The sequence below is a fragment of the Simochromis diagramma genome, unplaced genomic scaffold, assembly GCF_900408965.1.
Source record: "Simochromis diagramma unplaced genomic scaffold, fSimDia1.1 OVJJ01000646.1, whole genome shotgun sequence".
In the NCBI taxonomy this organism is placed as follows: Eukaryota; Metazoa; Chordata; class Actinopteri; order Cichliformes; family Cichlidae; genus Simochromis; species Simochromis diagramma.
The window spans coordinates 2,763,151-2,789,751 of NW_024387279.1; the positions used below are offsets into that span (position 1 = coordinate 2,763,151).

At 41.3% G+C, this 26,601-nt stretch overlaps 1 protein-coding gene across 4 annotated transcripts in view; it reads left to right on the plus strand.

The window, feature by feature from the left end:
- The window catches only part of klhdc8a (kelch domain containing 8A), a 59,603-nt gene that overhangs the window by 6,750 nt on the left and 26,252 nt on the right, over positions 1-26,601 (plus strand). The window contains exon 1 of one of the 4 annotated variants that reach the window (XM_040003166.1): positions 15,646-18,484. The exons of the other annotated variants lie outside the window; for them this stretch is intronic. Within the exon in view, the coding sequence (XP_039859100.1) occupies positions 18,442-18,484 (43 nt within the window). The 5' untranslated portion in view covers positions 15,646-18,441. Of the gene's footprint in view, positions 1-15,645; positions 18,485-26,601 lie in introns of those variants that run through there. 4 annotated transcript variants of the gene reach the window in all.

Here is a 26,601-nt window from a genome sequence, read left to right on the forward strand (position 1 = left end):
TTTACATTGTTCACCAGCTGTATGAAGAAACTCACCAAATGAACAACAGATAATAGCATTTTGCCTAAAATCAATGTAACAGTGAATAGTCACATTAGTTTAGTTTGTATGCACTTCAGCACAGAGTCAGTCTTTTTTGTCATTTTTGCTGTGAAGTAAACAAAAATTTATTTGCAGGTAACATTTCTTTAACTTGATAGTAACAGTAAGGACACTGTACACTGTAAAAAAAAATCCTACAAAAACAGTAATATTCTGGCAGCTGGGGCGCCAAAATAATACCAGAAAATAACAGAAAATAACTTTCCCATGAAAATACGGTTATTTTCAGTAATGACAATACAGTTTGTTGCCCTAATTTTACATGGGATTTTGCCTTTTTCAAGTGCTTTTAAACATTAAATTAGGAACATTTTAACGTGATTAAACAATGAAATTACCTATAAACAAGGTCAATGAATGCAGCAATATGAATAATAATACTTAAATGTACAGAAATATACAGTTAACAGTTGGTTTAAATAATAGTGGATTGCATTTATATAGCGCTTTTCAAGACCCTCAAAGCGCTTTACAATACCACTATTCATTCACTCTCACATTCACACACTGGTGGAGGCAGCTACAGCTGTAGCCACAGCTGCCCTGGGACAGACTGACAGAGGCGAGGCTGCCATATCGCGCCATCGGCCCCTCTGGCCATCACCAGTAGGTGGTAGGTGAAGTGTCTTGCCCAAGGACACAACGACCGAGAGTGTCTGAGCCGGGGCTCGAACCGGCAACCTTCTGATTACAAGGCGAACTCCCAACTTTTGAGCCACGATCACCCTAAATAACATTATTTGATGTAAAAAAAGTTCATAAGAATCATTTTATATATTTTTCCATAGCATTACATTTGAATTTAACAGTTCAATCTTTCAAATAACGGACAAATATTTGTGAAATTATGATACATTTGTGAATGTATTTTAACAATCTAAATATGCATATGTACACACAAATATATTTAAAAAACAAGAAAATTATGTTTTATTACATTTACAGTGATTTTACGTTAATTTACATTTGAAATGTAAAATCACTGTCTATTTATGTAAATTTAATGATATTCTAGAAAAACACTACAAAACTGTAAAATGCACAATAAAATACTTTTATATTACAATTTTTTACAGTGTAGTCCTGTAGTGCCTTGAATGCCTCACAAACTGTGTCTGGGAGAAACATTTTCATGTCGCGTTCACTCATCTTGTGAATGATTTTCTGAAATATAAAGTGAAACTGCAGGATTCTTTCACATCTCTTTAGTAAATCAGAAAATAAGCAGGGGAAAAACTGCAGGGCTGCACATGTTTTAACAAAAGGTTCTTATCTTAACTAAACAGTCGAAGCATCGGGAGCAGGATTAGCAAACACTAGGTAATGAACTGTGTGTGTGTGTGTGTTTGCACAAAAGTCCCCAGGTTAGATCTTGCCTGCTGATGACACAAATTGGTTGCTTTTTTGAGTTTTTGTTTTTTTCTTTTTGTAATATTGGCCTGTAGCCTCGTTCTGCTCTGTAATGTATGCAGTTTACTGAAACCAGAGTGTAGCCTGGCTTACATGACTCTGTTTTTCTGCTGCAGCCTCACATGCACCTGCGCTGCTTCTGTTTTTGGCTCATTGTTGCTGTCCTCATTATCTGTGCCCGAGTACATTTCAGGCCGAACTGTATACCCGTCAGCCAGTATACAAGTCAGTATATCTGATTACTGTACTCTCAGCACTGTCTTCATACTGAGTAGCATGGCAGCTGAGTTAGCTGTGATATGGAAACAAGTAGTGGCTCCACCTATGGTAGTTGTCTAGTTTGTTGAATACATGGCTGGAAACAGTATTGTATTCACTTAAAATAATGTCTTGGGGTCACAGTTGAGTCTATATTTCCCACAGTTAGGCTCTGTTGGTGGTTTTAGTTGTGGTGCATGTCCATGTGTGGAGTGTGTGTGCCCAAAAAGAGGTCAAGGTTTTTTCTTTGTAGAGAAATAATTTTGCTTGCCAAAGGCATTTTAACCAGCACCAAAGAAAACTCACAAGCAGCAAAGTGATAACATTTTAGAATGAAAAAAACAAACAAAAATCAAGCGGTGTGTGGATGTGTTTAATTACATCATTCAACAAGCAGCACATACTTGGTGTGTTGGTCTTCTTAGAGGCCAGCTCTTCTTTATCCCACAGCTGGTGGATCAGCAAGCACAGATGTAGTGATCTGGTTTTGACAGGGTCCCACTTTTACACTGATAGTGACCTGAGTGCTTCATTAGAAACACTAGAGCCCAGCTTCTCCCAGCAGTATATTACAAGGTGGCCAACACGCACTCATGTCAAACTCCATGTTTCAGCACCAGCGTAACATCGTAAATGTTGAACTGAAGACTAATAGTCTCTCTAGTTTCACACCGTTTTCCAGGCTTCTTTTTTTCACTGCTAAATCCTGATTTTATAACAAAAAGAGGTTCACTGACAAAATCACCAGCCACACTTTAAAGTCTTGGTGATTCTGTGATTTCAGCAGTATTCACATGTTGAATCTTCACTCAGAGACACAGTGTGAAGTCCTATCAGGATAAAACTTCTTGTTAGCGGCTGTACTGACGATTTGTAGTCAACAGTTCTTTAGGTTTCTACATCGGTCATGAACTGTCTGAGTAACAGTTTAAAATGGAGCGTTTCAGACAGAGGCTGAACGAAGGTCCTGCAGCAATGTACAGTATAAAGACACAAGTGTGTTCAAAACTCTAAAATGTAACTTTTCTAGTTATAAATACATTTTCACAGCTGTTTATTCAACTGACAAAGATGCTTTTTTATCATTACCAAAGTTGTACCACAGCTTCCTGTGTTTGATGAGGTGCAGTTTGTGTATAATCTATTCAGTAATAGTCACAAATAGCAGAATGATGCAAATTTCTGTCTATTTACTCAACACAGACTCATTGCTGTTGGATTGTAATTCTGAGTGTTTCGGTGGTGACTGAGCATGTTAGTAAGCCAGAAATAACCCAGGAAGTACACAGCGTACTTTATTTAATGAATTATGAAGTAAAATAATAGATATTTAGATTACTTACAGAGCAATCAACAGTTGTGGACTGCAGCTGACGCCAGTAGTTCTGTGTAAGCTTGGTGTGCTCAGCTTGTGTTACTGCTTTCAAAAATTGATATTTATTCAACCACAGCAGAGGTAGTTACTTTACCACAGGTAACTTGTTAGAGTACTTTGTAGTGTAGTTTGTTCAGAGTCTTTTACCCTGTGGTGTGAAACCCATACTGTCGGCGTGACAGCTCATTGAGAAAGGATATAGTACTCTAAATGCAACACTTTGTACAGTGCCACACCCAACACACCTGATAAAGCGGTTACACACATAGTCTCACGTTATTTTTGTGTTGCTCACTTCTTTTCCGAGCGTTTCAGTGGAGGGTGTTGCACTTAGTCGGTGGCTGATAAATCTTTTGCCGCTCAGCAGGTCCGTAATTACATCTGACCTGGTTCAGCCACAGCAACACGAAGTGGAAGAAATTTGAATTTCTTCAGGTCAGGTCAGAGACTTACTTTGGTGAGTAAAAATGGTCTGCTTGAACTCACAGTACACAGCTTGCTAAATTACTGTGTGCAGCACTGGAGCTAGTGATCGTCAGGGACCTGTAATGTTAGTCTAAGTCTTCTTCTGCCTAACAAGGTGAATGTTGCTGTACCACAGCAGGTGAGCAGCATGTTACTGCGCATCGGTCTGTGGGACAGGGGGAAAAAACATGCCAGCCTGCTTGCTGGGTTAAAATTTTCAAGTACACTAACCTTACCTCCTGCTGATTTTATATCCATACGCCCAGAGGAGGGGTGTTACACAGTCCTGCACCCTTAAACGCATCTCCTACACCTAAACCGTTTCACTCTTTATAGAAGTGCAGCCTGAAAAAAAAAATGCCCTCAATATGCACAAATGCGCTCACTCTGAAAGTCACCCACTTAAATCTTTAAAGGCTAGAAGTGCAGCTAACACACGCGCACGGACACACACATACACACACACATATTAAACCATGCTGCAGTAAAGCAACCGTTAGGGAGTTAATTCCAATTCTGCTGACAGTAGATAGGTTTTACCATTCTCTCTCACTATCACATAGTAATTACTTATAAGGCCACAGGGATTATGATGTCCCCAACTCCCCTCTGTAATAGAGCTCTTGCTCCATATAACCCTTTAGCTTTGCTTCCCAGTGTCTATCATCCCCCTAATTAAGCTGTCCCTCCCTCTCATTATCGCTGTATGTAATATCCTCCAACCATTAACTTAGCCCACTTCACCCACTCCTCACCATTACTAACCCCTCCCCCCTCTCGCTTCTCCTTCAGCTTTCCTGTCTTGTTTTTGTGCTTCTCGCTCTTGCTCTTTTCTTCACTCAAGCCTTCACACCACTGCCACACTGCATCAGCTTGGTCTAATTCTACTCCTACACAGCAGTGAAAGGAAGCAGAACCACAATGCCCTGAATATACCCGTGTTTGAGTTCGGGGAGTGGGGGTTCGGGGTGGGGGGTACGCCTTCACTGACACAATACAGTACAGAGATAACTCAATATGCATTGGTCTTACGTAATCAGCCATGTTTTTCGGTGCAGGCACATCATGTCCAAGCATACATCGTGCTTCGTTTTCTCAGCTCTGATCATGTTTGCTGTTTCCTAAGTGCCTGCGTCTATTTCCGTCTTGTCTCCATGGCTCCTGTCGCAGCCACATACAAAATGCAGTTGCATCTTCAGATGAGCTGATCCACAGCTTCAGCGTACTCCAACTCTCAGCTGAAAACACATTGAGACGTTTGTGCATCTGAGCATCAAGGCACGACTGTGTGTGATGAACGTCCCCTGGGATCTGTGTCCTGTTCTTTGTTGACTCCATAGTCCGCTGTTTCCTTATTGGTGGCTTTTGAACAGTTCCTTATTGTATTTGAGTCTTGATAGCTCGGTTAAAAACAAACATCTTTATTAGTTGACCTATGAAGATAATGAAAAGTATTCTTTTCTAAGGACTGTGTAGCTCTATCTCTGTAACTGGAAAAAAACACCCTAAAAATGGAAAAAGCAGGAAATGTGTACCGATTTCTAGGGTTGTGTTTGTTTTCATTTGTTTTTTTTTTTTGTTTTCATTTGTTTTATGTACATTTTAATTATCCCTTCATTCTTTTCATTTGCTCTCTACTTTGCTTTGGCTGACATTTTCCTTGTCTGAATTTCTACTTCACTGCAACTTACTGGTATTCAGGAGTCTTTCACCCTCAATCATTTCATAAGCAGTTTCTTTCTTTCACAGTTTTTAGACTGCATGACTCAGGGCATTATCATTCCCAACGCGTAACATACCGACGATTTGTCACACCCGAGGCGTCTCATAGTAACGCAAAAGGTATCCGTCCACATCCTTATAAAGCGCCCTGGGTTCTCACTATACTCCAATATAGCAGAGGCTCAAGCCGTCCATTCCAACACAAACACATAAAAGTATCACTGATAAATCAACAATAAAATAGCTTCATGTTACATGTTCATGTTACGTTACAAAGTGTATTCCAAGCTGATTCAGGATCTGAAAGTGAACAGATTAAGGTAATAGTGCTTTGTTATTATTATTATTTTTATTTTTCATGTATAGATTCATTCCCACCTAGAGCAGGTCGATATGACCAAAAATATTTTTTTTCAAATATAATTTGAAAATTTGCGATAACGATATAACTGACGATATAATTGACACTAGACAAAATACTTTACAACTCCACAACTTTATTAGTGCAAAAAAAACCATCAATGTATTTTCACTTAACCCTTTTGAGCCGGTCGGAGCGGACACGCTCCATTTTGCGTAACTATTTTTAAATCCCGGTAGCACTGCAACCACATAAGCTAGCGCAATAATTTTTTTTGCATATGAAACCGGAGGAGTTGTACTTACATCTGATGCCATCAGCTTGTCCTAGGTCACGGTTTCCTTCCACATATAGCTTTGCAAAAACTGCATAAAAAGCGCTTGCAGCAACAAAAACATAATATTCCAGAAACACGCTTTGCCGATCCGATCAGCTGTTTGTAACACTTCCTACGTCCATCAGCGTGAACTGTCGCATGTCTGCCATGAGCTGCCCGAAACCGGAAGTGACGTCATTTTGCGGAAATGTAGTTTTTTACGATCGGGGCCTTATGAGCCTATACTTGTGTTTTTAAAAGTTATGTTTGAGTTTATGACTTGCTGTGTCGTTTCTGGGATGCTTAGGACTCATATTGCACTGCTGGAAATAGTTTATTTTGATGCATATGCTGTTATTTTGCAAATTTGCATTGTAATATTTATTTTCGTTTTTCCTGCAGTATGTGAAAATTGGTGTATTTCAAAAATAAAACTATGAAGACACTTAAAATAAATTTCCTGTGGTGGGAAACTAGTTTGTGCAACTTTTTTGTATTTACAGTTTTGAGGGATAAGCCTCTTAAATTTCTCTAACTAGAAATATATGTTAAAAAAACAAAAACGATTTTCAATTTTTTTGTAGTTTATTGCACTTTTTTGCAATTTATGTAATTACTATGCACCTAATGCAGATATATTATTAAAGTTTGGGCTATAATGGTTGTATTGATGTATAGCAACTTGAAATGCTCCCAAAAATGGCTCCACAGCATGTAAAAATATAATATAAGCTCTGGCGGACTTGGTTCTATGGTAGGTCTTAAAGGGTTAAACAAGCAGCTGATTTTTATGTGCATTAAAGTTATATAAAAATTTAACAGTGCAAATGCAAATTCCTCGCTGACAGTTTAACCAAAAGGCATTTCCAGTGGAAATTGGCCGACATATCCTCAGCATAACCATGTATAATATCCACAAAACTTACAAAGAGGTTATACACACACAATACGGTAATATTATGTTGAAGCACAGTACGTATCACTCCACGAGGCGCCTGCCTACGACAGCTGTAATGCTCCGACAATCCATCAAGCGGTGCGGGTTTGTAGCTTAGCAAAGTCATACTAAAACATTTGACAGATTTTCGAGCGCTGTGTACATAAAATCGTTTCGAGGTCAGTAAACACAACCAGAATTCATACAAAAGGCGCACGGGATTATAAGCACGTGCGCATTCGCTGTCAAAATAAAAGACGTGCACCAGATAAGAAGTTGCAACGCGCGTTTGCGTACACATAAAAGGCACTGTTTTTGTCCGCTAGAGTGGGATTTTCACGGCATATTCTGCACCACATCTCTGTGCGTTCATCATTTTTTTTGAAGCCAGCTCACCTCCTGCAACCACTTCTCCGAGAATACGCACTTCTTTTGCGGTTCGGACTCCTTCTGACATTTCTTTGGAGGTGGAGAAGCACCAAAGTAACTGCTTAAAGGAGCTTCTTCGACATCTTTAAGAGTTCTAAACAAATGTCTGTCCTCCTCCAGAAAATCTTATATACACAAACGCGCGTTGCAACTTCTTATCTTGTGCGCGTTTTTTATTTTGACAGCGAATGCGCACCTGCGGACCACTTATGTGCACCCCTGATTATAAGGGGCACTGCCGATTTTCAGAAAAATCAAAGGATTGATTTTAAGTGTGCCGCATTTTCCAAAAAACACGGTAATAACGACGGCCCGCTAGCATGCTCTACCAAAAATAATGCTTTGCTGTGTATCTGACGGACGAAAGCTAAACCAGTTCCAGCAGCAGTTGCAGCATTTTTACAAACCGATTCTGGTTCATCCGTTTCATTCAACGATCCGCTTTCACCCTTCTCATTCTCTGTCGCCGCCATGCATGTATGAAAACGTGCGAAAATGTGCGTATGAAAACGAGTATGTGTAGTGCGCTCATGCACGTTTTACCCATATTCTATCGCAATATTTCATTTTCTTATCGTTGCGCAACATTATACCGATATTCGATATCCGTGAACGATATGATATGGCCCAGCCCTATTCCCGCCTACTCTCATTCCCAATGTGTAAAATAGTGACGATTTGTCACAATCGTAGCTATTTTACGCGTTGGGATGAGAACCTGTTGCATCACTAGGTGCTTAATTTTATATACCTGTAGCAATGAGACTGGAAACTGGAGACTATGTTCACAGTTTTGAACCAGCCACTGTCAGTCCAACAGTCCGTTTTGTTTTAAATTGAACAAAAAGTGAGGGTAAAATATGCTAATAAGCACGGTTTCCAGTCTGTAATGTGTCAGTTTAAGTGATGGTATTGGTGTTGGTAAAGAGCTAGCAAACACAGTCAGCTAGCTAAGTTAGCTCAACCTTTTGTCCAACACAGGAATGTCCTTTTTCTGTGATACTAGATCTACATGACGCTACATTTGCTAGTCATACATGATGCTCTGTGTCAGAGCAGTGTCCAGATGGTTGTGTGCAGCTCTGACTGTTGCTCAACACAGCTTAACAGAAAATCCACCACCTTTTGGTGACCAGCACCTAGCCAAATTCTTAAGGAAGCAGACCACAAAATAAGAAGAAATGACTCATGGAATCCTGTGACTATACTGGCTATAACCAGCTGTTATACTATACTGGAAAATGCTGTGAATGGCTGCATCCTGATATAAGAGCATCTTGTCATGTTGTCGACCACACATAAGGATTTACTTCAGCTTTGACACTAAGGATTAGTTTTGTCGTTAAACAGGTTAAATTGGCAGGCAACCTGACGTTAGGTGACTTATCCCTTCATCACAATGGAGCAGCTTTTTCCTGCTTGATAGGTGGTCAGTGTGTTTGGGTTTTAATGGACCGGTGGAGTGTTGTGAAAGCCAGAGCAGGAGAAAGAAAAAGGTGCTCTATTTTCTCCCCCTTAAAAGCGGCAGTGTTCTCACTTTTACTGCATCTGCCAGCTGAGCACACAGACACGCCCAAACACACTCAAATAAATGACACATAAAAACCATAAGGACAGCCAGAGGGAGGGAAACACAGCGATCTGTTTGCCTTTTAAATACAGATAAGAGAGACGCCAACTGCTCCCCAACAGCCTCGGCCAACAATCAGCCACAACTGATTTAGTCTCTGCTCGCTCATTACAGGACCTGGACCCTGTGCTGGCAGATTTAGGCTTCCAGTTGACTTCATGGGTGCGAGCACAGACACAGGAACAGCTGCGCTGGAGCATTTTGTAATTTCAGTCTTGTGTAAAATATGTAAATGCTAATATAGCATAGCATGATGGCAAGCAGCAGCATAGTTTAAAGAAGCTCTGGTGACAGCAGCAAGATAATTACACCTCATTGTGATTTCCTACCACAAAGTCTCTGTCTGCTGAAAGCATTTTAATAATGATAGCTCATGGTGTGTTTGTTTGCATACAGCGGAGATAAGATTAGTGAAGAGAGCAGCCTTTGCATCTCTGGAGGCTGAGGGATGTAGTCTCTCCTCCTCCTGGCCTATTGATCTAGAGGTCAGCTCAGATTCACACAATAGAGTGCAACCCATAAGCCATCAGACATGTTCATTTTTCCCTGCTTTGTGCAGAAGCACATTTGCCTGTTATTGTCTGGAGCACTAAATCAGATGGAGCTGGGCAGCCAGGAATGCCAGAGCCCTATCTAATCTTCAGGCTGATCAGTGGCAGGGTTTCGGCTGGGAACAACAAGGTGATTCAGCCGGCTGCGAGGAGATGAGCTGTGGATCTGTCAGCCGGAGAGGCTGAATATAGTAAGACTGGAATTTGCCACGTTCTCTTGAGAAGAGCTATTGCACCTCAAGCTATTACAGCTAAGAGGCTGTGTAAATGTCAGATAGAGTATACTGTGGCTGGCTTGAAGTAAAGCAGACAAAGGCCCTGCTGTCCGGAAACTCCTATCCAAAGGAAGTTCCTCTTTAACTTTCTTTAACTAACTCCTTCCAAAGTGTGCACCTCTCTTCAATATGGCAGTTTTACATGGCTCTCCCCAAACATTACCTGTCAGTGTGTTTCACACTTTGTGTTAGCGTTTTCTTCATGTGAAGTCTGAGCTTCTTTAGCTTTCTCTGTCAGTGTCAGTTCAGCTATGGCAGCTCTTACTGCCAGTCCTTCTAATCATCCCACAAGGAGCCACAAACATAAAACCCATTATCAGCTTCTGAAACCAGATCCTCAGAATATTACTTAAAGTGCTAAAAGAGGCTTTTAGGTAGTGTGCTGCTCAAGTTTAGCAGTTGAATATGGAACAGCACTGGTTTTATTAAAATGTCACAGTGAGAACTGTGTGTTGCTGTGCAGGGCTGTTCGATATAAGGATATATATCGGATGACAATATAAAAACATCTATCGTTTCATTTTACGCTATCGTTTGTTTTGTGGTGTCGCAAAATAAACTGTTTACGGCAATATTTTTTCATCGTTTTGATGGTCACTGTAGTGGTTATATTAATTTCTTAAATTTCTCTCTTTCTCTTATATTTAATATAACCACACTACAGATGGACAAGCGCCTGTTTTTATGGGTTGTAGTTTGCAACAATGACCGTAAAACCATCGCGTGTCCACTTGTTTATTTTCCACATAAACCTTTCACAATAAAGCTCAAGATCCTGTTGAGACTTTTCAAAATAAACTGAATTACGTGAAAGAGTATTCAGAGTGTTTACGGATGAGAAGCAAAAAAGAGCCGCCAGGTGCTAAAAAATAAACCTTAGACTCAAACGTTAGAACAGGCTTTTCCCCGCAGCACGCCGTGTAATAAATACAAAGAAAACGGCGGCCGTTACAACTTATGTCTAAAAATGTATCGTTTCATGCATCGGTTAAAACACTCGACTCCAGGTACACAACGCCCAGCTGGAAACACTTCACGCAAGTCGAGCTGCCCGAGATTCACAGAACTTTCAGAAAATGTAAAATTTTTGTGATTTATATCGTTATCAGGACGATAGATGTCTTATATCGGGATATGAGATTTTGGTCATATCGCACAGCCCTACTGCTGCGTTTAAATGTTCAGTTTCATCCAGTGAGCACACAGAGTGCTTTTGAGTTAGACGATAGGTGTAAGAAGACAGGAAGGATGTCACCAGCTGCATTATGAATGGATAGAAAGAGTTTGATTTGATTTGATTTGATATACCTTTATTAGTCCCACAGGGGAAATTTCAGGTTAACCCTCTCAGGCTCAAATTAAACTTTTTGTTGCTAATGCACAGTCCTGGAGTGGTACTTCTGAGTAAAAAAACCTCATAAAATATGTATGTGGGGTAATCAGGTTGTTAGTTTTTAACTGTTGCAAATCTGCAACGCCTGCCTTGAGAGGGTTAAGGCTGCCGACCTATTGCACGCAATGGCGGCGCCATCTTACCCTCCGACCATACATACATTACACAAAAACATCACGTCACATGTTGTTAACCATTATCAGGTACACTTCTTGCTTTTCAAACCCAATCACAGGTTAGTTATCCATCCTGTCACAGTTTATGCTGCTTGCTTTGTAAAGGCAGCAGAGACTAACTACAATTTTAGTTGAACTCTTTATTATTCAGAATTTGTATATGAGATATTTGACTTTTACTTACTGATACAACTATTTTAGTGAAATTTTAAGGAAGGTGCTATTCATTTGTACAATGCAAGAAAAGAAGGAATCTTATGTATAAACTACAGTAGCAAATGATTTATGCACAGATTATTCTTTAGGTGTGGCGAATAGTGCTTTCAACTGATACTCAAAATTCAATTGTAAAGTTGAATATTTTAAAAACTGTTCAGCTGTAATCAGCTGGATTCCCACCAGAAAAGTTGTAGTAGCCAGCACTGCTGTGAGGCTAAACCTGTATCCACCTGTGCAGCTCTTACTGCATGTAGAGAGGGAGAGTGGTTAATGATTAGCCTAGCATAATCAAGGAACAGTGAATGAATATTAGCTGGATATTGAAATTAAACATTGAATGTATTTATTTATTTTTAGTCTTTGTCAAGAAGTGTGTGAGAGCACAACCCTTATGTACATGAAGCCTTTTCTGATGAGTTAATGGTATCAATCGCAAGGCTTATTTAATACAGCACAATGTTTTTGATGGTCCCATTAGGGTCAAAAAGGAGGCTAAAGCAGGCTGTGCTTTGGGGTGACTCTATCTACTTGCTTGCATTTGAGTGTGCAGTGTCTGTGGGTTTGTCAGACCTTGTCTGTTGATATCCAGTTTCAAAACACCAAGATGGATATGGCAAAATGCTCAGCTGTATTTACATCTTGGATACTGTGTATATCTGCAGACTCAATCAGCACTACAGGAAATAAGCACTGCCATTCTAGCCAGTGTGTGCCAACCTGGGCCATGACGACTGTCTCCCTTTTGTAGGCATTGGACTTAAAATTAAAGTATGGTTGAGGAAGTATTTGGATCTTAATGATTCTACTCATTAGTTTGGGACTATGTCTTTGTACATACATAGCAGAATAAATATGAAAGAACAGAAAAGTGAAGGAGAAAGATGTCCCAAAGCTCTGTGATCATTTACGCAATCATTTAATGGAGTCCGATTCACGGTGATGTTGCTCTCGTAACATATTTTACCGTTTCGGTTGTCAGACGATGGACAAAAAATGGAAGTTTGATTGTTACTTATACCTGGCATGTTGATCAGCAGGCATACCAAGCTGCTGAGCTAAATGTGAAATAATAGTCATGACAACATCAGGTAAAAGAAACAGAGAGCAGCTGTGATGCTGACACTCACAGTGAGGGACAACAGTTTGAAGCTTAAAGCAATAAACTCATGGTATTTAAGTACAGTCAAAAAACATCTGTTACCAGGACATAAAGTGGAAGTTTGAAGTACTGAAGAGAACAACCACTACTTTCAACATGAACCTGTCATCTATAAAGAAGAAGGTGAATTACAAGAAACAGGTTGCAGCTCCTGCATGAGCCACTCAGGTTTGTGAAGGAGCTCCGACAGGTTCCGAGTGTACTCTCGACTTAGCAATGAGCAATTCAATAAACATTCTGCTGGTGAGAGTTGGACTGGGATTTGTCGGGATCGGTCAAATTTCTGAGAGGCAATTTCTCCAAAGAAATGTTCAGCAATTTGTCTGAGGTGGGTAATTTATGTAAAAATAAAATGTGAAAAGCGAACACTCCTGTTAAGTCTGTTTAGCATAAAGCAATGCATTTAGCATTAGGCGACTGAGAAGCTATTCATGAATTGAAATTGTTTACCAAGACTTTCTGGCTCTGTTTTAATAGCAGTTACACTTGTTTGTGATTTTATTTTTTTAATAGACCTAAATAAAATAGCCCATATAAAAACACTACTAAATGACTGTGGTTAGTAGGAGTCAGTTTCATTGATACTATTAAGGTAATAATACTGGTGACTCCAGGTATAACAAAGTAACAATTTTCTAAGCTTTTAAACTTGAACTTGAATGATGTTGTTAGTCTGGTGACTCCTTCAACATGATTGGCTCCAGTTACGGGGTGGGCATCTCCACTGTGATATACATTGTGCCAGATGTCACCAAGGCGATATAGGAAAGCCTGGCTGTCATGGTCCCCGTGCCTCGCTGGCTGACTCTGTGATAGGCAACATGTTTTGTTTGTTTGTTTTGCTCTCTCTCTCTCTTTCTCCTCTGCCGGGGCGGTGCTCATTACGGGCTCCCGCCCCTGGCCCACGCACCTGTGCTCACCGGCACACCTGCAGCCAATCCCAGCTGATTGGAGCACTATTTATGATGGCGGACTTGTGTCATTCTTCGCTGGATCGTTGAGCCATCAGCGTCAGTCTCTCTGAATCTGGTAAATCTGAATCTGAATCTGTGAGTTTGAGATAGTTTCTAACCTGGATGACTTTCTGTGTGTGTGTGTGTGTGTGTGTGTGTGTGTGTGTGTGTGTGTGTGTGTGTGTGTGTGTGTGTGTGTGTGTAGATCTGCCCTGGACCCGAGAGAGCGTGTGTGTTTTTGGAATCTGCCGAGGAGAGGAGTTTGTATAAGATTAATCCCTGTTTCCCCTGGACCCTGGAGCCCCGGATCCCTTTCCCTGCCACACTGTATATATATTTGCACCTGGTGTCTCACTGTAAATAAACGCACTTTCTTTTGCCAAGGATTTCTGGTCTGCGCCTGAGTCCGTTTCAAACATTGTGACACTGGTGGACGAATGTCTTCCTGTGCCAAAAGCTCCTGATTGAAAGGAGATTGCTCTGGGCTTTGAGAGAAGTGGAATCTCCCCAACTGTGATGGGGCAATAGATATGAAACATGCAGTGATCCAAGCACCACATAACCCAGGTTTCCCAGTATTTTAATTACAAGGCAATATACTCGATAGTGCTTCTGGCTGTTATGAATTCAAGCTACCTTTTCCTGGTGGTGGAATTTGGAACCACTGAATGATGCTGAATGTCTGGGGCCTTCTTGACATGTCTTTTTATTATAGCTGAAAAAAGTGTGTTCATTATAACATTGTAACATTTATATTATTTCAAATATCAACTAAAGTATTTAAGTGTCATTTGAGTTCACAAACCTAAACTACACATACTAGCCTACGATACAACAAGCTATATCTCTGTTTAAACAAAACCCGCCCAATTTACTGGAAAATGTTTCATCAGTACTGCTGTCCCTATAAGCATGTGAACTGGTGTCATTAAGTTCACAGTATGTAGGAGTGCTCCCCAAAAGCGTGCTTGCACTCAACGCTGCACTAAAGAGGGCTGGGTATCGTCACTGATTTCTAGAATCGATTCTATTCCGATTCACAAGGTCCTGAATCGATTCGATCCATGATTCGATTCGATTTGATTCGATTCAATTCGATTTTAATCTGGGAAATTTTGCCTCAGACAGTCAGAAATATTATAATTCAGATCAGTACATTTACATATTTTTGTATCTATAAAAAGGAAGCTGACATATTCCAGACTTTATCAAAGGTGTGAGCATCACAGCAGACGCCTTTGTGTCAAAGTAGCTGAAGATAAAACACAGAAAAACGTGAAGGTGATTTTCCTGGCCTGGGATTTTATAAAAATATTCTGCAGTAGATCAAAAATGAAAGAAAACCATTAATCAACTTATGAACATTACCTCTGAAGTTACAGCGGTTTTATTAGAGACACAGCTAAGCGTTTTGCATTTTGCATAATTTTAAGAAGTTTAAATTTTTTCAGAAGCCTGTTGAATGGCAGAAATGAGGTTTTCTTTTCAGAAGTAAGTAAAAGGAAAAAAAAAAAAAGCGGCCGACAGCGCTGCAAACAACGCTAGACTTGTGCGTAACAAGCAAGCAAATAATGCAGAAAACTGATTTCAGGGATAGACGGGAAACTGTTCTTGAAGTACAGAGAGAGAGAGAGCTGTGCATGAAGTGTGATTTTATTGTGGTGGATGCAAAACAGCAAAAGTCAGAGGGAGTCCATGACGATGTTTATGTGAAGCTTAGTTTGGATCTTCTTTTGCTGCTGGTTCGGTCAATATTGTTTGAAGAGAGATAAAACTAACAGCTTTAGAATCAGTGCAAAAAGGGCGTAAACACAAAGCGCGGACCCGCTGAAACATCAGAATCAGCGAGCTGTCGGCTTTCAGCCCCAACCGTGTCCGTGCCGTCGGGTGAGAAAGGCGACATCTCACTGATTCTGATCCGCGGGTCCGTGCTTTGTGTTTACGTCTTTGTGCAGAAGCCGTGTTCCTGCTCTCATTTACTGTCTTAGCTGTTTGGTGGTTGTCAAAAATTTGTGACGTTTCACTTGAGATTCTGGAATTTTGGGCAAAAAATACATTTATATAAAAAATCGATTCAGGATTTTAATGAATCGATATCACGTTATCCAAGCCAGAATCGATTTTAATCGATGAATCGATTATTAAAACCCACCCCTAGCACTAAACTGTTATTGTGTGGCCCGAGTTATATAGAAGAATGGGTTTCAGAGCATAGCCACACTATTTCCCTGTTCTCAGTCTCACTGTGAGTGCAGTCCTCGTATTCACCGGAGCTAACAAGAGAGATGAAATGAAATAATATTAATTGAGTTGACTGACAGCAAATTAAGGCACTATAAGTGTAATGAAAGTATTAGACTTAACATTAGCATGAGGGCATTCCAGAGGGCAGCGACTGAATCCACCCTTTTCAGCTGCATCATCTCACTTGAGTCCAGTTTGTGCATCCTTCAAAAAGTATTGAGCGGATAGAAGAAAAAGCTGTTTGTGCAACGGGTGAAATACTTATAAACTACTGACTATTTGCTGTTAGCTTCCTCCATGTTAAGTTAGCTCCCCTGCTAATAGCTGGTACTCTCCTGAGAAGGTGTCTTTTTTCTTTGTCTTTTCTTCTCTGAACTCAAACATGCATATCAATAGAGGATTTTACCAGATAAGGCTTGTTTGAGCTAAACCCTGATTGATTCAGACTGTGCTGGGAGAGCTGTTGGCCAATAAACAATGCCTTTCTTAAATGCCTATGTGCACCCACAGAGAGAGAGGGAGGGTACACACGGGGTCAGTTGTAGAGCAAAATATACACACCATGTGTTTGATCTCACCTCTAAATAATGAAAAATAGGTTACTCCACTGAAAAACAACCTGGTGTAGGAGGTTACTGAAGCCTTTTCCCAGATTTTAGCCCAACCTCTAAGACAGACTTGAAAGGAGGATTAAAGCAGAAATCACATGATGTGTTTTTTCAGAACATTCAAAGATTGCTGCTGCATTTCACTTGTAATGTTGTTGGTGCAGTAGCCAAGATGACAGTCTCTTTCATTCTAAATGTACAACCCGTTTGTAATCTGCAGGACCATGATGGTGATGAATATAGATTTTTTAGTCTATTTGCGGGATTTCTCCCAAGCAGATTATCCTGTAAAAACAAGCTGAAGCAAACATATTGATGCAGATCAGGCACAGGAGCTGCTTGATGTTGGCATTTGTTTTGGCATCCAGTTGGCTTTTTCACATACATTTTCACATACATTTAACATGGTACTCCAGTAATTCAGCATGGCATTTATGTAATGTCAGGATCCACAAGATCCCTGACTTTTAAACACCAGATTGTTGCATCCTGTATTTCCTTCAATGCATTTCTTTTATTAGACCCTTTCTCCCTGGTAAACACAAACTCCCCAACACCAGTTTCTAATCTAATTTGCATGTCACACCCACATACATTTAGCTGTGAATGTACTGTATGTGATTGCGCATGCCGTGCCACATTACATCGTGCGATCACGTCAGATTCAATTGTTCAGGCATCGTGTAACTATTTTCATTGGTTACTGTGGTAACAACCTAGATAGTATGTGTGCATGCTAACTGCTGTGATTTCCCAGCACAGCATGAAACAACATGCCGCTGTCTATAGTGATAATGTGTCCTGTCAGTCTGTCCTAGCGGCACCTTGTCACGGTGAAGGAGTGTCTCTGTGACAGACGTGTTTAGGCAGTTGTTTTTCTGAGCTTATTGGATTCTGGATGCCAGCGTATCCATGGGTGTGTTTACAACCATTAGGTTCAGTTAAAATGTGTGGTTTGATTCTTGGGTGAAAGACATATAGTCGAACACGGGATTTTTTGATAACACGGATAAGAGATAAGGGAACTGCTTCTTTGGTACCAAGCTGATGACGAAGTTCTGAAAGTGTGGCAGCGCTTGTTTGTTTTTTTAACGGTACCACAGGTGCTGGAGATACGGACAATGGCAGCAACATGTGGAGAGTCAGAGGTAAGCTAACAAAGCTTCAATTAGCGGCTAACATTAATGTAGCTGTCCTTGACCATATGAAACAGGCTGATCACTCTTTTGATCAACTTGTCATTTGTTTTGATGTCAAATGACAGCTTACAGAAGCAACCCTCTCTCTTAGAGAATGCTTTGTTCATCAAGTGACCAAGCTGGAGTATTTAAATGATCTGATGTGGATTGTATCAGCTGGTGCCTGTGGTGGTGATTGAAAGGTTAAGCCTTTTACATGCAAATTTCAGGTTGGCAGCAAGTGTCACACCAAATCAGGTGAATGAGAAGTGAGACCGTCAAAGCTTGAAACTCATGTGGTTAGTTTAGCCTAAGAAAAAGACCAAGCACTAATATGTGTATGTGTGAAAGACTTTGTGTGTGGTCACCTGTATATGAACATAGACAGCTAGATCAGAAATCACCAACACCGTCCACCAAGACAGTACAAATATGTGGGCTGCAAACAAGCAGAGTGCGAATAATCGACAAACACAGACAGAGCTTGTTGCTTAATCTGGCAAACATCATACAGACTAAGGGTATTTTGTTGTCCCACTCAGACGAAGAGGGCAGCCAAAAAGAACTGATATGTTCTGATACACGAGCAAAAACTTCAGTCAGACACTGAGATGAAATTTTTATCCTACCTGTTTCCCGTCAGTGTGTGAGGGCAGCGTGGATGAATCCTGACAGCTGAGATGGAGCACAGGATTCATCCAAAGGAGGGCTGCTTTACTACGAGTAAGTACACCATATAAATGTGAAGCCCGTGTCAAATGTGTAAAAGAACTTTGAACATTATTTTCCATCCTGACAAATACAACATTTATGTAGTTACTTCTGCTGTTCCACTGTCACTTTTCCTGCTTGTTGGATGCTGCTGCAAATATGTAGTCTAAAGAAGCTGACACACTACTCACCATAAGTAGTAAGAGGAAATCAGTCCGTCTAATGCAAAATCCTAAAAAAAACTTTACTGATGCCTGAAACGTGTCATTGTAAGATTTAGACCCAGATGTTTCACATCTGCCTAAGTCATACTAATAGGTGTAATTTGACAGATAAGACAGTTTTTAAAAATGTTACGTAACAAATATGTGAGAGGAATAAAAAATTGAACTGAACCTTTAACATCTGCAGCAGTCAAATGCAGTACACATATTAATGCAGTAGTTACAGTAACCCAAAAACATAAAAGTAAAATTCCCCTAGGAAACATTTGCTGCTCAGTAGGCACTTTCATCTTTGAAACTTGACTGCTTTATTGCTACTTCTACAACTGACTACCTCCTCCATCACTAAGAGTTGTGCTTGTAACATATTTAAACCTTATTTTTTGACATTCATTCATATACACTGTTCTTTCACTCCTTCTGTCAGTTCTGCATGAACTACTGTCTTTACTGTGGAGATTCATGAGAAGTGAATATTAAAAGCTTTAAAGGAAAATGGTTTGTGAAGTGTAAGCTCTGAACAGTCTGCTTAAATGTTAAAATGAGAGTGTTACATAAGTAAGTAAGTAGGTACACTTCTATAAACTCCCAATGACTGTCCTGATGTATTGGCCCTAAAATAGCTGAAAACTGTGAGAGTTTAGAGAGAGAGAGTGATGGAGAGAGATACAGGAAGTAACTGCTTGGTAGGGTCAGTGGTCAACTGTTACTATAGATACATATAGATACATACATATCTACTTGGCTAACACCCAAGGTTATTACAGTTAACTGAAACCAAGCTGAAAACTAGAATTAAGAGTGATAAAACATTTTAATTAACTTCTACTAAAGTGTTTTAGGTAGAATTTAGATTTTAGTAAGTTTTTTTATTTAGTTTTGAGAATAATGAAAACAGCAAATCCTGTACTTTCATCTCACCTTACTCCTAGAATCTTCATGGGTCGCAGCAACCCTCTACACCAGCGGTCCCCAGCCTTTTTTGCGCCACGTACCGGTTTAATATCAGACAATATTTTCACAGACCAGCCTTTAGGGTGTTGCAGATAAATCCAACAAAATAAAATGATACGACCAAGACAAAAACTGTGCTATTTTGTAAATATAATAATAAAGGCGAATTCACTGTGTAATTGTGTAACTTTATTAGCAGTGACCTCCGGAAATGCGCCAACAACATTGAGCATAACATCCTCCTCTCTGCCCCTTAATGCTCTCTGGTTGCTATGGTAACACGTAAATATTTATTTCAAAATAAGACACACAACTGCAACACGGAAAAAGACAGAGCTAATGATGAAAACCCTGAAAACAATACATTTCACACCCGAGCCTCAACTCTCGCGGCGCGGTGCCAAACGACTCATGGACCGGTACCGGTCTGTGGCCGGGGGGTTGGGGACCGCTGCCCTACACATCCCTTCCTTTATTACATATGTGAATCTTCTCTGTTGTCTTCCAAATTAGATTGCTATTCAGAGATGTAAGGGATCACATTAGTGTTGCACACCCCTGACAGTGGATAGCCTCCTGCTAAATCACCTTCTACATCAGACTTGGGCATTTTACAGCCCCATCTGGCCCCTTGACCCTTCCTGTCCAGCCTGCATTCAGTCACTCACATGAGAACGTTCCTCTCTCCCACCTCACTATAACAAGAAGAATTGAGGACATTGCGGGAAACTTCAGCTGCACCAAAGTGGTCAATGTTTTTTTTCTTAGTTTTGGATGAGAGCTGTCACTGAGCTGTGACACTGCTCAGCTACTTATGTTTGTATGTGTTTTGTATGTGACTTCAGAATTATGGGGGAAATCACAGCCATGCCATGCATGTTTGGACAACTTGGAACTCACATGGGACAAGCTTGCAGGTGTGACAACAGATGGTTGTCCAAATGGGGAAAAATATTAACTTTTGAAGAAAATGTAGGATATAGTTATAAAATGGGTCTTGAACAGAAACTGGTATTCTTGCATTGTATTATACATCCGAAAGTGTGTAAGTCAGTGCAAAAAGTTAACCATATTGTCAGACCTTAGTTTTTCTGTTGATGTGACTGGTCTAATGAATCAACTAAACTGCAGTGCACGAGCCTTTTTGTGCTTGAAATGTACAGCTTGGTGAAGGTGAAGGAAGCCACACATTCAACCTTCTGACCACCTCCACAGGTTCTCATCCATCCTAGACACTCTGCACGGGGAATTTACAAGGCAATTTCAAGACATACTATACTGTGTTACCTTTCAGAGGAAGTTCATTTCTGCCACTTGTATTCCAGCAACTCCAAGCTGCCACTCTTGAATCAGAGGTGCTGATTCTCACTCCAGCCATTTCATTGCACTGAAGCACCGCAGCAATTTCCTAATGTTGTAAACCTGCTCAACATTTGGCAATAAACCCCTTTCTGATTCTGATTCTGATTCTGATTCAAACTCAGCTGCAGTCTACCCCAGTGCAGGCTGGAGGTCAACATTTGATGAAGCTAACAGAACCACATCATCTGCAAATATCCTGAGACCACCAAAACGGACACCAGCTGTCCATAAAAGTTAAAACAACATCTGCCAAAAAGGGAAGCCCTGGATACTGAATGAATCTAACTTACTGCAATACAAACCAAGCTCTTGCTACAGTTTTACAGTGAAAAGAATAGCCTTCATGAACAGGCCTGATACCCCATATCCTGTGAATACCCCTCACAGGATAACTTTAACCCACAGGACATGAATGCTCTCTCCAAGTCTACAAAACACATGTGAACATGTTTGGGCTGGGTCCCACATAGCCTTGGTTGTCCTCAAGAGAATAAAGAGCTCGCCCCAGTGTTCAATAACCGGACATAATTAAATCAATGATTTACATAATCTTTTAAAGCAAAAATGAAATAAATAAATAATGTGAAAATAAATGTGTAAGTAAAGTGAGTAGAGTCCCTGAGGAAAAGTAATGCTGGATTTCTTCCTTGCAAGTTTGATTAAGAAGGGATTAACTCGCATGGCGGCACAGTTGGATCCAGTTTAGTCATCTCAAGTATTCTAATTTGTTGTATCAAATGTTATTAGCAGTTGGATCCATGCCTTGGCTTCAGGTTAGCTTTTGCAATCTCAGTATTTGCATATTCATTTTTCTGAGGTCTATGAGCAGAACGACCAGCGGAGAGACTTCAGATGTTTCTCCTTCGTGATAACCTGTTTGCCACAAATTATGTTCATTGTCATTCAAACTTGGATGGATGGTTGATAAGGCAATAATGACTCGTAAGACACAATTTTTCATTAAAATGCATTTCAGTATGTTTCATTTAACGAATGAAGGTTTCACTAGTTTTACATTCAGATTAGAGTCCCTGCACAGTGACAGCAAAGGGATAGTAGGAAGGCAACCTAATTAAAAGTTTCAAGTTGGAGGCATGCTGATTGTAAATGACTTCAGATGATGCTGGTAGGCTTACTGTTGATCTCAAGCTGTTCAAGCAGTTAATTGAAAAACAAAAAAACAAAAACGATATGGCAAACCAAATTGGTTACAGATTGCAATTAATGCACTCTGTGAGCTGGGCTGGATGAAAACTACCCAGCCTTGTTAGCAAATCCCCTCGCCCCCCCACTGGGGTCAGACTATAGGAACGCAACCGCTTTTATTTGTTTTTCATCCGTTTTCATAAGCTATTATTAACAGCAAACCAAGCGATAAGCAATCACAGGCAAACGACGTTAAAAAAACAAACCCCAAAAAACAAAAGCAGCACCTCTTGAGAAAAGCCTAACTGTTGCTATGGCAACATATCCCTGCACAATAAAATGTGGGAGATTTTATTTTGAAGGATGGTCCTCTGTATTTTCACCCTTCGTCCTTTATCGTCTCTGTTTGTGAGGTGATCAAAGGTGTGACAGATAAAGCTTGCCAGTAAAATGGACAGAGAGGCGGAGAGTGTACCTTTCCAAGGTGAGGGGGCATGTTTTTAAAAGGAGATGTAAAGCTTTAAAGGATAAACTGCTTAGAGAGTGTGTTTAATCACAGCTGGATAATTTAACAGTTGCCTTTGTGTGACCTCAAAACACCTGAGTTTGGGAGCAATAACCATCTGTGGTCTGTGAGACAGAGTGCATTTAAGGTGATGTACTCTGTGATGTAGTCAAAATTAGCCTTGCAGTGCATCGTGGGCTTATTCTGGAAAGCTTCCTCCCACGTCTGTCACAGACTTCCTCCCCCTTTCCTCGCTGGAAACTGTGTGTAGGCAGGAGAAGTGGGTTACACGCAGGAAAGAGAAAGCTCCTGAGGGATGACATAGGAAAAAACAACAGCAGGGCCTGGCTTCACAACGACAAGGAAGGAAAGTTAAACATGAGAGATGATGACTCACTTCAGTCCAGACTACAGCTGCTGCTCATCTGAGGATACCTGTAAGAGGTGGATATTTAAATTCACAGTTACACATGAGCAAAGTGATGCAGGGAAAGGTGTGTGACTTGTAGTCAGTTATCCCCGTTCTGCAAAAGTCTGTCACGGGAAGCAAGGTATTTTGTGTCATTGGCTTGTACAATATATGACAAGATGACTCAAGCAAGCAATTAATATTTTTTACTATGTAAGAAGATAAGAACAGGTGGATGGTTCTTTTTAATAAATACAACTTAAGATGAAAAGGGTGGAAAAGGGTAGTGGGCACTCTGGGTTAGGAACAAGTGGAGGAGTTTAAGTATCTTGGAGTCTTGTTCACGAGTGACAGGAGGTTGGTAGACGGATTGGCGCTGTGGCTGCAGTGAAGTGGATGCTGTACCACCTATGGTCACAAGCTGTGTGTAGTGACCAAAAGAACGAGATCATGGATACAAGAGGCGGAAATGGGCTTTCTCCGAAGGCTGGCTTTTCCCTTAGATAGGGTGAGGAGTTCAGCTATCCAGGAGAGGCTCAGAGTATAGCTGCTGTTCCTTCATATCAAAAGGAGCCAGTTGAGGATTCAGGCATCTGACAAGGATTTCTCCTGGTCATAGCCAGCCCAATCCACCAAGTACTGAACCACCCGGCCCCGGCGACAAGAGTCCAGAATTCCACGGACAGTTTAACCCCAATTGATGATTCTGGATGTGTGGGGGCTGGAGACCGTAGTGCCAGCGGGGACGTAATGTGTTGTTTAAGCTGTGACAAGTGGAAAACAGGGTGGACCTTCATAAAAAATGTAACCGATAAATGACCCGACTGATTCTGGCTGCGATCTCGTATGGGCCAATAAACATTAGATTGAGCTTCTTGGATTCGGTATGTCTATTCAGGTGTCTTGTGGAGAGCCAGACCCGGTCCTGTGGTTGAAATGAATGGTCCAGGAGATGTTGACAGCGATGTTGTTTGGTATATTGAGCACTGAAAGTATATAACAGGGCCAAAGAGACAATTAGGTGGAGATGAAGCATCACAAAAGCGTCCCAATTGTTGGTTGGCCCATATTGCCTATTCTGAGGGTGGTAGCCAGATGTGAGACTGGAAGAGGCCTTCCAGAACCTGGCGGTGAATTGGGGCCCCATATCGGAGATGATGTCCTTGGGGAACCCATGTAGCCAGACGACATGTTCTAGAAAGAGTTTGACCGTCCATTTCGTAGAAGGGGGGGCGGATAACGCGACCAGATGTACCGCCTTGTAGAATCAATCCACAAGGGTAAGGGTAGTGTTGAGATTGTTAACAGACAGATAGAAGTGACAAAATCATTAACGTGGGACCACGGATGTCTGGGAACAGGGAGGCGCTGAAGGTCACCAGCAGAATGTTGGGTGGAGGATCTGACCCGGGCACAGATGTCACAAGCAGAAACGAACTCACGGATGGCCCAACCCATAGAGATCCACCAGAAGGCATATCAAAGAAGTTGGAGGGTCGTGTTGGGTTCCAGATGGCCCAAAAGCAGGGAGGAGTGTGCTCAGACCATGCCCTCCTGACGACACTTGGAGGGAATGTAAAGCCAACCTGCAGAGGTGTGTGGAGGTGCTGGTTCGGCAGACAGGGCAGCACAAATGGATTCCACCAGGGGCCAGCGAAAGGGTGCTGAAAACCAATGGGGGCGCGTAGGAATAGTTCCTGGTCCAATGTGTGTCACGGTTTGCGGGGCAAGCCGTGTTGTGTTAGTGCAGGAGTTAGTGCAGGAGACCCAAAATGCAGGCAAAGGCTGATGGTATGAGTGGCGAGGACAGAACTAAACATAGACCTAAACTGGGAAAACTAGTAACAAACAAAACCTGAAACCAAAACTCACAGAATGACACACAGAGAAAAACACAAGGGGGCTACACAAGGAATGATGAGCGAAGATGACACGGAGAATGAAGAGCAGAGAGACGTGGAGATTCACCGTTCCAGGGAGGAGCTCGATGGGCATGTTGTAGGAGTGATGTGGGGGTAGATTAGAGGGTCCCTTTTTACACCCAACCTCAGAGAGATTGTGGTAGAAAAATCAATGGACTCCGGAAGCGGGAGTTCTGTGGAATCCATTTTGCTGTAGACACTGAGTACCCCAGCCCAGGATCTGACTCCTCCTGGTGGTCCCTGATGGACTTGCGAATCGGCTGGGTCTGGAACTGGATAGGGTAGGACTGGAGAAGGTGGCTGTCTACTGAAGTGGCCAGAATGAAATGGTCAACCAGGCGTGAAGCGGCTGAGCTGTACCTCTCTGGAACTGGAAGAGTTCTAGAGAAGTACGAGGTCGTGACATAACTGGTTGGTCTATCTTCAAAGCTCATCAAGAGTCTTGGAAGCCTCATGTCCTGCCATCTTATCTCAGATGTCATCGGTCAAACTCTCCATAAATATTGAAAGGAGAGCAGCATTGCCCCAGTTTAACGTAGTGGCTAGAATATGGAACTCTGAGAAAAAGTGACACATGGATTGCTTACCCTGACGTAAATGATATAGTTGCGACTCCACCTCCACTTCACTACAAGGGGGATCGAAGGTCTTCTTTAACTCCTCCGCAAACAGGGCATAATCATTGCAGGCTGGGGACTTGGCATTGTAAAGGGCCGCTGCCCATTCCTGGGCACAGGCAGACAAGAGGGAAGTTAGGCTAACTCCTGGTGCACTGATCATGGCTTTGGAAGCGGTGGAACCAGGATGGAAGAATGAACAAAGCTGGATAACACTTATGGCACCTGAGGCGCGCGCTGGCTGACAGTGGCAAGGGTTCTAGAGCTCCTGACATGAGGGAACCAATGTCTGAGCGGAGAACAGGTGGGTCAGTCTCCCTTTTAAACGCAAACCCCGTGGTGACCTGACCACTACCTGACAATCTTTCAGTTTTTGACAGTTTCTCTGAGCATTCAGTGGTCTGACCTTAGGATGAATTTGTTGGGACATCGGCTCCAGGGCAGACTGGCAACTATTTGGAATGTTGTTTTCCTCAGATAATAATCCTTTTCACTATACAATCATGGACTTCAGATAGTTTGGTAATGGCCCTGTAACCCTTCCTAGAGTAATGAGCAGCAGCAGATGCTTCTCATTGTTAGTCCACAGCATTCAGGCCTGTGTGAGCACAGTGCCAAGAAGGAAAGACATCAGCAAACTATTATAACTTGTGCTTTTATATAGGCTCTCAGAGGTCATCATTAATTAATCAAGTTAAGTTGATTATCAACACCTTGTTATAGTGCATATGGAAAGTATTTACAGCTTGTTCCACATTGTGTCATGTTAAGCCTTGTTGCAAAATGGATTAAATTAATTTTTCAACTCAAAATTCTATTCACAATAGCCTATGATGAGCATATTATCAGCAAAGTGTGCTTTATAGGTATTTATCATAACGTGTTTGGAAGCACTTGGAAGTGTCAGTGAAAACAGCAAAACCTTAAAAAGCATTAATAGGTTAAAAAAATAAAGTTAAATGAAGGTTACAATCTTCCTATTTGAATATT